The sequence below is a fragment of the Acanthopagrus latus genome, chromosome 21 (assembly GCF_904848185.1).
Source record: "Acanthopagrus latus isolate v.2019 chromosome 21, fAcaLat1.1, whole genome shotgun sequence".
Taxonomy (NCBI): Eukaryota; Metazoa; Chordata; class Actinopteri; order Spariformes; family Sparidae; genus Acanthopagrus; species Acanthopagrus latus.
The window spans coordinates 20,508,769-20,521,453 of record NC_051059.1 but is presented as its reverse complement, the minus strand read 5'-3'; the positions used below and the strand labels follow the sequence as shown (position 1 = coordinate 20,521,453).

General features: G+C 43.1%; 1 protein-coding gene across 4 annotated transcripts in view; it reads right to left on the bottom strand.

The window, feature by feature from the left end:
• Positions 1 to 12,685, bottom strand: part of fgf12a (fibroblast growth factor 12a) — a 31,739-nt gene continuing 19,054 nt past the window's right edge. For all 4 annotated transcript variants that reach the window (XM_037083974.1, XM_037083973.1, XM_037083971.1 and 1 more), the window contains 2 exons: positions 2,006 to 2,204; positions 1 to 360 (listed from right to left, as the gene is read on the bottom strand). In XM_037083974.1, coding sequence (XP_036939869.1) covers positions 245 to 360; positions 2,006 to 2,204 — 315 coding nt within the window. In that variant the 3' untranslated portion in view covers positions 1 to 244. The remainder of the gene's footprint in view (positions 361 to 2,005; positions 2,205 to 12,685) is intronic.

Here is a 12,685-nt window from a genome sequence, read left to right as displayed (position 1 = left end):
TCATATTAATTCATCTAAAAGGTTTTCACAGGCAAGAGTTCAGTTTTTGTTTTTGTTGTCTTGGGTGTACAGTAGTAGCTCCTTGTCGTCGTTGTCATCATCGTCTTCGCAACGCCCTCTTCCTTTTTTAAATCAGAGGGGATGGTGGTGCGTATTCTGTGGGGGCGGTGAGTTTTCCTAGGGCCCCTCCCCCTTGAGTCAGGACGAGGCCACTCCCCCCTACTGGAAGCCCCTCCCCCCGCTGCTATGTGGAGTCCTGATTGACAGCTTTCCCTCCGTTCATGGTGGGAGTCCCTGAGCTCTTCCTGGAGCGGTGCTTGTCCTCTATCTCATGCAGTGACGGCTCCCTGTACATACAAACTGCAGCGAAGGTGTAAAGAGAGGCAAAGGAGATGGAGAGGGAGAAGAGGAGAGGACAAAGAGAGGAGGAGCTCAGAAGGGGGACAATGGAGAGCAGATTGAAGAGATGGATGTGAAGACAGAGACAAGGTCAGGTGTGAGGCTGGAGGGACAATAATACCAGGCTGGGAGGGATAAGACAGGAAATCAGGGTATGTCAGCACATTTGTATTTTATCACACTGCTCAACAAGTTTTATATTTATTTTTAATATCTAACACTGCTCTCACAAAAAAAACAAAAAAACAAAAAAAAAACTTGGAAAACAAACAAAACAATAGACTTCAAAAATATGTTTTGACATTTCTGGAAATACACTAAATAGATCTTTTTTGCTGAGAGTTAGCTGAGTAGATCGATACCACTCTCATTCCTCTATGACTAAATGACCTCTAAATTTCCTATATAACATTATTAGCACATTTAGCTCAGTTAGCCGTGCAGCTAACATCATATTAGCCTTCCAGTGAACATGGCTAGGCACCATATTTGGTTTGAACACAACCTCAGCCTGTACAGGTGCCAGTTAACCAACAGGGGATACAGTATGGAGGTGATTTACAGCAGCTCCGGCCAGGACTCTTACTGTTTGGAAGGTGGTTTTTGTTGAGTTTTGTTAGATAAAATTTAAATCTGAAGGTGTACCATTGTGTTTTCCTGTTTAGTAAGAAAAATAGGTGTAAGAATGGTTCCTTTACTGACATTTTCTAAATTATTTTATTTATTATTATATATATTTATAACACTAGAGAGACTACAATGGAGCTTGTGAAATGTAGAGAACGCACTGCTACCCGTAGTTACTGGAAGGGGTTATTCTGAGAGAGTATCACTTCTTGAGGTACAAAGTGGTTTCACAAGATAAAATGGGCTAGGTCCTTAGCACGCTAACTTTTCTAGATATCTCTGCAAACAATAAATAGACATCTTCGATATAAAATCAAAACCATTATTCTTCACATTCACATTATGTTGAAGATTTCAATCTGATTGTTCGAAACTTTTTACATCATATTACACATTGCACCTTTAACTCTCTGTAAGAACAAGAATATGCATATTTCCTAAACTAGAACATAAATATGCCATCAGTTCCCATTATACCTCTATATGTCACCCCACTATTATTTTTTATACATATTAGCCCTATGAATTTAAAAGACTCTATCATACATTTTTATCCCATTAACTGCAAATGTGTACACTTAAAATTACTGCCAACCTTTTCTGAGCTATACCATGAATTTTTTATTCCTCCCCATCTTCAGAGGAACCTCTGTTCCGCTAATTTCCATAATGGAACTTTCAGAGACATTAAAAACTTGTTCGAGATATAATCCATCATGGTTTAAATGCACAGCTGTGTCACTGCAAGGTAATGTCTTTAAGGAACTCTGCTTGTGGCTGATGGATATTATGATACATGAAACTACTGTACGTTGTTGTCTGCAAATCCTAAACATTAAATATGCAAAAAAAATCTTTTCAGTGCCTTGCTTAATTGTTTTGTATCTAGATGTTTTAAATATCATTAATATTTGATATAATGCATTCATAATCACAGAGAGGAACAAACACACATTAAGAAAATCAGATTTTCTCGTACCTTCAATGGGCCTCGGCACAAAGTGTGACGAGGGCTTTGTCTTCTTGACCCGGTTGCCCTTCATGACTTGTCCCTCCTTGGTGAGGCCGAGGAACCAGGCCCGGCCCGACTCCTGCTGCCGATACACAGTGGACGAGTAGATCACATAGTAGTTCTCGAAAACTGACTCCTTGAACTTGCACTCCGGCGTAAACATCTCCTACAAAAAAAAAGAAGGAGTCAGGGATTTAGGTACAGCATGCGGCACGTTAAAGGAAGGCGTACAGGACATATGAATCGATTCAGACAAGCACGCAAAATCAATTTTTGTATCCACATAAATATCAAAGACACATGCAGCGATAAACAGGCGGGTGGTTTTTAATGAAGTCTCATTTGAGAGGAAAAAAAAAAGAAAGCTGTGTCTCTTCCACTCTGCCAATATTGGCGCTCATAACTAGCATGTGTGCACTGCCAAGGTCAGTAAACATACTGTGTCCACACTCACACACGCACATCCTGGGAATCCAAGTAATGAGACTGATAGCCTTATTGCAATATTGGTGAACAATGGAAGGATTTGTATCTCCCTGCTTCATTATCAAAGCAGCGAGTCAAGGAGAAAGTCAAGGGGACACACAGGAGGTGGAGAGGATGACAGGGAAAAAAAAAATGGAATGAACCAGACATTGGATACACCGTCAGGACTGAGAGTGGTGCCAGATTGTTGCCATGACCGCTCTGGAGACAAAACAATGCTCCGGACAGTGTTACCCATTGCAAAAAAACGTGACTTATTCTACAGAAGATAATGACGTGACCAACTTTTAAAATTGGCATGAAAACACCTCTTAATCTATACTTAATAAAGCAGCTGAGTTGATTATCGCGCGCCAACAAGCTGGATGCCAAACCTCATCACCTTTACCCCCTCGTCTCTGCCGTCATCCTTGTCTGAACGCTTCCTGACTGAAAGAGGGCTAAATTAAAAACTAGTCAGTTTGAAGGGCGGGGAAGTCGTGTGTGTCAAAAAATAGATGCTGGTGATGCGGAACAGCTGGCTTGGTGGATGTGTTGTGCCATCTCAGTTTAGGCAGGCTTTGCAAGGTTTGTGTGTGTGTGTGTGTGTGTGTGTGTGTGTGTTGTTGTTGGGTGCCGGTGCTGTATTTCATTCATTAATATCTCCTGCAGGGTGCTGTGCCCTTTTAAGGTTGTCCAGTTGACTGACAGCCCAATTCTGCTTCCTGCTGGAGGTGACAGTTTGTGTGTGTGTGTGTGTGTGTGTGTGTGTGTGTGTGTGTGTGTGTGTGTGTGTGTGTGTGTGTGTGTGTGTGTGTGTGTGTGTGTGTGAGGGAGAAAGAGAGAGAGAGCATTTTAAAAAGTAAATGAATAAATATGAAGGAGAAGCGGAAAAAGTTAAAGGGTCGGGTCAACCAAATTGCAAAAAAACGTACTTTCTCAGTTACCCGCAATTCAATTTCAGCTTCCACTCCAATACAATGGAGGTTAAATGGATTTTTATTTGTGATGCTCAAAGGCAAAGAAAATAAAATTAAAATTTGATGCCTTGTGGGCTGCTGCTGTTCACACCATAGTTTTCAAAAACTGCTTTCTTTTGAGGAAACTGTGCCAAAAACTCACCATAGAGAGGACGTCCATTTAAAGATGTTGCCGTGTTTAAACCTATAGCACGTCATTTCTGCCGCCTGGGTATCTCAATCAAAACTTTGAAAAGAAAGGACCTCATCTGATGACACTGTGAAGTAGCATTCGTTCATGAGAGCTGTCGTCTCCATTGCCGAACAACCACCGCTGCTAAAGAAAATCTATCTGATGTAACTGTATTACACTGTTCACAGACATGGTAAAGTTTTAAAGTTTTACGCTGAGTCACGCTTGCTGACCGCCTTACTCAGTCTCTGACCTATCAACTGATGTTGATACGGGCGACCAAGGGGAGAAGCAAAGTGACTGATTTCTTTGGGAAACATTAGGGCTGATGTAAGCACACAACTCAAAAAAATAAACAACAAAAAGAACAGAAATGTTGCATATATCTTTAATCACCACAACTCATCTTCACTGCATTAAGTTTGAGGCAGAAATCTATCTATCTATCTATATACTACTCGCTGTAAATAAAGGAATGTGTTTTTGAAATTCAGTGAAATTACCCTGAAAATGTGTTGCGGGACCACATAATGCACATCAAGACTCTGACATATCACCACCTTATTCACCTCTTACAAGCAGCATATTTATAACTCCAGGAGAAGAATAACAACAATATTTTCTAAAATCTTGCCTCCACCCACAGGAGCTCTCTTTCAGCTCTCCATGGACGTCTGAGATGACCCATCTTTTTAGTCTACATGCTAAATGCTTCACTATGTTCACAAGCTAGTGTTATCCTTGTCTTTCTGCTGTTTGGTGCCAACAGGTAGTGTTCTGTGGATTAATCAGAGATATTTTGCTACTCACCCTCTTGCTAATTAAGTTTTGCAGTCAATATAACAATCAGTATATATATTTTTTTTTTAAAGTCACCTCACGCCACCTCATGAGCAAGTCTAGACCATTCTCATCGATTCATTTATTCACAGAGACGCAACATTTCCCCCAATGAGCAAGCAACTGGCGACAGTAGCAAGAAAAAAAAAACTGCCACTCAACAGGCAGAAACCTCGGAGCAGAGCCGGACTCAATGGTGGCCATCTGCCTGGACATTTCTGGAGTTTCACTGTGAAACAGCATTGTGGCACTCTTCTAAACAACTGAAGTAGATGGTTCCTTGTTTTAAAAATGTAAAAACAAGAACGGTTATAAAATTTGCTCAACGCAGCTTGTGCTGCTTAATCCAAGTCTCTGTAAGCCCCAAGATCCCAAACTGATTTGAAAAGACGTCATGTACAACCTCCAGACGGGTTTCACACTAATGTATTTCTCTAAGCAGCAAAGGGAAGATTTTAGTTTGAGTGTAAGAGTGTAAATAATATCTTTTTCAGATCAGTTTGGGATCCTGGGGGCTTCCAGAGCTTGGATTACACCAACACAGTATTGTTTTACTGTGAAGTTAACTTTCCATCGGCATGAGGGGAACTACAGATTTGGATGATAGTTAGTAGTTTGTAAAAACAAGCAACACCTTTCACATACACGCAGTACTCTAACCCACTTTTCATGTTAAAACATCGATTAGTGTGGCTTTAAACTCCCAATCTAAATTGAAAACGATGCTGTTTGAAGAGCGTGTGTGTGCTGGCATGGCCTGACTCAGTTCAGCAGATTAAGCCTCAGCGCTTGCGACTGCCCATTTTAAGACACAGCAGTGCACAGCAGGCTGTGTAAAGGACTCGGGCAAGGTGAGGTCACATGGTCGGCGGTGTGAGAAACGTCTCGCAGGGTCAGCAGGAGGGAGGACAGGCTCTGTGGAGAGCTGGCCACCGAGTTTATCTGGGCCTGCCGACACACTGTCAAACAGCAGACATCTCTCTCTCTGTCGGGGCACTGGGGGTCACGTCGTGCCTGTCTGGCTGTGTGGGAACATATGTGTTTGAGTGGGCAGGGGGGCAGACAGTGATGCATTTCACACCGCCGGGCTTTGTGCCTGCTTCATCTGTCTGGAGCCCAAATCAGGCCGAGCTCGCACACGCACGTACGCGCCCACATAATCACGTAAAGCGCGCTCCGCTATCCTTCACATTTGCCGTGCTGACACACTGTAGGATCCCCTCCAAATTCGTCCACAAGGACGACACTCTGTTACTGTCTCCGAAAAGGGCTCGGAGCAGTTTAGAAAGCACCCTGGCTGTGGCTTGGGAATGATAGGGGTGGAATGTAAGTGACTTTGAAGTGTTTGACAGCGCACCTTGTTTTGCAGATGACTGAGTGGAAATATGAGGTGAAGAGACGGGGTCGGAGTCTCCCGTGATTAATGAGATCTCCTTAATGGACACACGTGAACCAGAACCACACAGGAGGGGAAGGGGGAGCGCAGATTGGCGGAGGGGACGCTGGCACGCGCAGTCTCAGTGCAACACACATGCTGCCATAAATTAAAATGCACGCCAACAGGTTTGCAATGTCACTTCCTCCGCCAGGAATACATAACTAACCCTAACCCAAACCTAACCCTAACCCTAACCCTAACCCAAACCTAACCCTAACCCTAACCCAAAACAGGGAAATTTTTTTTAAAAAGACGTGCCACGTTTCAGGGCTGTAGTGACGCTTAGTGATGGTAAACTGATTACAAGGACGCCTATTTATATTCCGCGGTGATCTGAAGGAGAAAGGCGAAGGACTTGTTAGTGAAACTGGGCACGTGAGGCCGCTCGCTCTCCGCCATCAGGGGTCTCAGTGGAGAGCTGGCGATAAATAAACACGGAGGACCACCTGAGACCACGGTGAACAAACACCACCAGACCTGGGACGGAATATAAATGTTTTCAGCAGCGTCAGCACGTGGGGAAATTTACAGCAATTTCAGCAGACTGTCAGCTGAATTTAAAGCACCTAATACAAGTTTTTAAAATAGACGGATGAGATTCTTCAAGCACACGTCTGGAAAAAAAGGAAATGTCTCGATGAACTGGTCCACAGGCAAAGACATCTACAGTGATCGTGAGTCATGGAAATCATGAAAAAAAGGAAAGATGGACATGAGAGACAAGATGCAGAGAAGGGTAGAAAAGATCTCAGCATCAGTTGCTGGCTGCGAATGCACACAAAATCAACCAATTTGAATTTTGATGTGATGTGATGGAAACAGGCGTTAACACCCCAAAAAACATGCCATTATGCCGACAAAGAATCAGGATTGTATGTACACAATGCCATTTCAAATTATTTCCAAGAAATGGACTAAACACACTCATGAATCCACTCCAAAAACAGGAATCACAGGGAGAAAAGGGGACACTGGACAAAGCTACCCGGCTGGAATTGATAGAGACAGTGCGTACTGCGGGACACCGCTCCTGTAATGCTGTTCTCCCACGAGTTTTATGTCAGCCATCATTGTGTAATAGCCGGTGTCATCTGCTTCTCTAGGATTTACGGGGATTTTAATTCTGGAGCCTGTTGCCACAAAATGTCAGACACAACACAAGGCGCAACAACTAAAATCCCTCGCGATGCCCAGATGTGAGTGAGGCACCCGGGGGTTGGTGAGGGCAGGGTGTAAAATGAGACACGAAGCAAGAGAGCAAGATGTAATGGATATGAAACTGGGTTGCCAACAGAACTGGGCTGAATGCATCCTGAATCCAAATCAGATACCGGACGGAGCCAGCTGTCCGGCTCTGCATTAAGGAGCCCTGCTGCTGCTTCCAGGCATCCTTCGAATTTCGGGATAAAGATGTGAAGGATATGGCGTGGTGGTGGCAGTGGTGGGGGTGGTGGGCACCTCCATTTAAATATGGGCCGGAGCCGCTGGTGTATCTGAGAGATTTGGCCTCGGTGAGAATCCCAGGCCTGCCATGGAACTCCCGGCGAGCTCATTATCATTCCGGGAGAGATTCAGGTCGGGGATCGTCTAGACATTACTTAAACTGAAAAACTCTCTTTCTCACTTGTTCTGTCCCTCTCCTCCCTCCCCTCCTCCCCCGCTGTTTATCTTTTTCCTCCGTCTCAGTCTGAAAGTCAATCACTTTCAAACAAGGCTCTGTTCTGTCCTTAACTTCCTCCAGAGAGGACATCGATGGTTAATGGCCAAAATCGAATCCCGAACACGTACTAATGGCTCCAATTGTCCCGGAAAAAAAAAACAAAAAAAACGGTGTTAGTTTCTCTCAGCATTTGTCATTCGACTCATTTCCTGGTCCTCCTTACTTCCTCTTTATACCTCCAGAGGGTAATTATCACTGTCAGGAAACACACACACACACACATGCAGCCTTAATGTGCAAGAACACTAATGTTTAAACAGTTAGTCAAATAATTCATTAGTAGATTGACAGAAAATGAATCACGGTCCCCTCGTGGTGAAATACTGTGGGGCCTTATGGTAGGATTGTTAATGGTGAGAGACAAATCTTTTTTTGATCCTGTGCGAATTGTGGCATGAATTACACGTGAGATGTTCGTCGAATTAAAAGATCATTTTTCGGACCAATTAGGTAGCAGCTCAACGTCAAACTGTTGACTGTGAAATTAAAAAGCTAGGAAGACGACGCGCCCAACAGTCGTGTTAGTGACATCTCATTTAACACTCACCGGAGACTTAGAGTAGAGCCAGTCCCCTTTTGGCCAGACTTCTCCCTCACACTGGAAGAAATTGGATGTGGCAAGGTGACAGCCACATTGTAGTTGTTGACATACTGCATATTGAAAGATTGTAGTTCACTGAGCAGCTTTAGGACAGAATGAATGGCATTTTGCTGACAGACTGCAACTTTCTTGTACTGCAAAATTATGTTTTGATTTCACAAACATCATGTGTGTGATTCATGACAAAATTCAAAAGATGGGATAGAAAAATGATTTGTCTCTTCCCAGTGACTAGCGTACATATTTATTTTTTTAAATAAGGTCCCATGGGGCACACTGGAGGGCCTCGCCATTGGGAAAATGGTTTGGCTTTGGTCATCTTTGGCTTTTTTAAGCCACTTTTTTGAAAATGGTATGCCATGAAACAAGTCTAGTTGTGGGATTTTGTTACAAATATACATTATAATTGCAAAATACAGTTTTACAACCAGTAATGAATGAGATTTTATTCATTTTTTTTAAAGAATTATATACCTATAATCATATAAAATCATTTAAATTTTACTGCACAATTTATTTTGCACAGATATGAATACAGGAGGAGCATTGAGCAATAAAGTCAAAATGTTCTCTAAGGGTCCGGAAACAACAAACCAAAATTAAAGGACTTGTAGTGACGAAATGAAAGACTGTTATGCCAACTCACGTCTTCTGTGTCTGCACTCAAAAGCTGCCCTTGAACGCACCACAAAGACTACAGCTGACGGCCAACTAGTTTGTACGTTATGCATCATTCGAAAAGGGAAACTGGAAGACTAATATTTCCATTTCTGATCAAGAACGTGTTTGATGAAAAAAGTTTCAAATGGTGCTTGTGTACAGGTGGAGGCACAAAGTAAGTAGAAACTGCACTGAATAGGAGAAATCATGGACACTACAGCGACAGGCTCAAGAGGCTTTGCATTGCTTTTTCCATTTCTCTTCTTGTGCGCTGATTTTCTTGGCTGAATAGGCAATCAGAGTGATTTCTCTCATCAACTGGCTCCACCTCTGGTTCAAGGGCCCTCAAGTGTAAACATGGTCGGACACCTTTGTAAAAAGCCAGGGACGTGGACGCTCACCAGCGGCCTCGACATTGGCCAAAAGACCGACCGTCAGCCTGACGCGTCGGGGCCACTAATACAGACTCGCTGCTGCCTCGGTGCATCCAATACACACGCACATAATTCACCCAAGTTTTTGATTCAACACGGCAACAACTTCTTGTAAGGATTTTTTTTTTTTTTTTTTGTTCTGCAGACAGAAAAAGACCAAGACGTGGGAGAGAGGGCAGAGAGGGCTACTGACAAAAAAGCCCTTCTGTCATTTGTCTTCTGAAGAAAAATCTGAAGCTCTCGCTAACCTTCTATATAGACTCTCTCCCTCGAGGCCTTCAGTGAAGGCTTTACTGCGACACATTATTTTTATTCTGTGATGTAAATAAGATTCAATAAGAGGCAGCAAAATTAGATAGATAGATAGATAGATAGATAGATAGATAGATAGATAGATAGATAGATAGATAGATAGATAGATAGATAGATAGATAGACAGATAGACAGATAGATAGCAGAGAGAGACATGCAGAGACAGAGGGAGAGAACAGTGGTTACTGCTGTGCAGTAAACTAGGTCATATTGAGAAGTGTTATAAATAATGGAAGGGAGCTCTTCATTGTAGATGCTCAGCCCCCACGCACTTCATTGCTAAACACTCCACACAAGCATTATCACCCCGCTCACCCATGGCTACATCGGCTCCACTTAATTGATCTACTGTAACAGTCAACCGATCTACCGAAAAAAAAAAAGGAAAAAGAAGTCGACCTGACACCTGCATGAAAAAGGCTTCTCAAAGTTGTGTCGCAACACAACTTCTTCCGAATCGTCTGAGAGAAGATGAAGCTTGTCGCCTCGCCTCGCCTCGCTAACAAGACAAGTGTGGAAAAGAAGCCGGGTGAGGAAAAAGGGGAAAAAAAAAAAAAAAAAAAACAGGCGAAGGGAGCGTTGGAGACGTGGGAGGATATCCCTCAGTAATTATCTCCCTGGAGGGGGGCGAGGGAGAGAGCTGTGTGAGCATCTCTGCTCTCAGATGTTAGGAAGACCAAACAAGACAACAAAACAAGGAGCAGGGAAAAACTTTTTAGTTCAGCGAGGCGAAAGAGTTTAAGGGAGGACCTTGAAGAAGAAAGCGAGGGGAGCAAAAGGGAATAAGCAGAGGAGGAGGAGGTGGGGGGGAAGATAAAGACCTGGACAAATAATAATAAAAGTAAATGTGAGTAAGTATGAGGAATGAAAGTGAAGGACTTATTTTATGGCTGTGATTGCACCGCCAGAGCTCTCATAAAAGTGCGAATAAAGACTTGGAATGTTCCCCCTTACAGTGCTCTGGAAACACTTAACAAGTTCTCACACCGTCCATCCCCAAATAATCCACATCGCTGAATCAAACTGGTGAACATGGAAATCAGGGAGAGAAAGAGAGGCTACGTATGCCTTCAACCTAACATTCAGCCTCTTTATGAGCGCTCTGTGGCTCTCCATATATATATATATATATATATATATATATAAATATATATATCTATATATATATATATATATATATATATATTCCTGTGATCCGGCCTACCACCCGCATTCTGCTTACGAATGCATGCTAATCAGACCTCCTCCATGTGACGTGAGACTGCATTCTCCATGTGGCCGCAATTAAAAATAGCCTTTTTCGAGTGTTGCTGCAAAAACATCCCCCTTTCTCCCTGTGACGGAAAGGTCAAAAAACATGTCCCTCCTCCCATAAAAAACGATGGTTAAAATGACAAACGGGGAGCCGTGTTTGTCACTTGTATCACTTTGAAGCTGCTAATAATGGTGGAGTCTGACACAAATGACCATTTCATTAAGGGGGTGGGTGTCTGAGGGTCGTGCAGCATCTCTTAAACTTGGAATCAGTTCAGTAAATTAAAAGACTTGCTGTCTGGGCACAATTGCAACTTAATTAGATGCAGATAGGTGGGTGGAGGGTTATTATGAGCCTCATAGCAGGACTGTGAATTGGGCGCTTGTTTATGAGCCTTTAGTTGTGAATGAATCCGTCTACCTGGGTGAGTCATAACAGCCTGCACATTTATGGCACGTCCTCCTCTGAACTCGTGAGTGCTCATACATCTCAGGCAACCGAGTTTGTTCCTGCTCAAGTTCTACTACAGCGGCAACTGAATCAACCCAACTTTTCTTTTTATTTTCATTTTGTGCAGCGTGCGTACAACCTGTATCTGGTCTGTTTTTTAACGTTGCCTGCCTGTCCCCTGGCAGTAAAGCGTCTCCCCTTATCAATAAATGTAAGTTGCGATGTGACTAACCCTGGCTTCACCGTGTCCTTCATGGATTTTATGAGTGTTTTGAAGGCAGGGGGGAAAAAAAGTTTGATGGGCAGTTTGTGAATTTCAGCAACTTGCCAGACATTTATCATCGCCATCTGGCTGTGACACGACCCGCCGCAAAGTTCCCCCACCGGCAGAGAGTTTTGTGTCAAACGCATACCCTCCCGTCCTCTTCTTCCTCCTGCAACACTATCTTCAACTGGATTAGGAAACCGTGAGACTGGAAGTTACATAACCACGTCAACTAGGGACATCTTCCTGTCTCTATATCTCTACCCCATTTTCTCTCACGCTGCAACTCATTTCCACAAACGTGCTCCGGAAAAAGAAATCTTCATCCTGGATGCAACAGCAACGACTTAATGCTTCCTCCGACTGACATCTGTGACTGTGTCCACCCCCGTTCGTGCATCTCACTACCCACACCAGCCTATATGCTCCTTGTATCTCACACTGCAAATAAAATATCCCTTCTCACAATATTTACTCCCCCACTGACTCTTGAGATGATTTTTTTTCTTTTTCCTACACCAGAAGGAGTATCTCTCCGCTAATGTGGTGAGATAATTCCACTTGATTTAAAGCAATTGGGAGACTTTTTTACTGCGTGATGATGCGGTTTAACGGCCATGGATTACTGAAAGAAAGATTTGTATCAGAAACGAGATTGCATAATACAAAAATTGTGCTTTTGCAGAGTGTCTTTTTTTCCATTGTAGTAAGAATCCTGAATAGATATCAAGATGAAAGTTTTAAACAGAGCAACATCATTCACACCAGAGGACAAAGAGATTCAGTGGAAATCCTGTTTTATGGCCACCCGCTACATAACAAGCTTCCATTAGTAGCCCATAAAAAAAGAAGAAGAAAAAGAAGCAATTTTAAAAAGGGCTGAGCGTTGAACTCGATGTCAAATTAAATGTAAAACATACGCGGTGCAGCTTCAACAACAAAGGGGGGGAATAAGTGCTGCAGAGCAACACAAAGGCGCATCTGAAGAGCCCTCGAACGCAGCGGAGATGAAAGGGTTTGGAAGGGCTGAGTCTTTGCTGCAGTGGGATATTAAA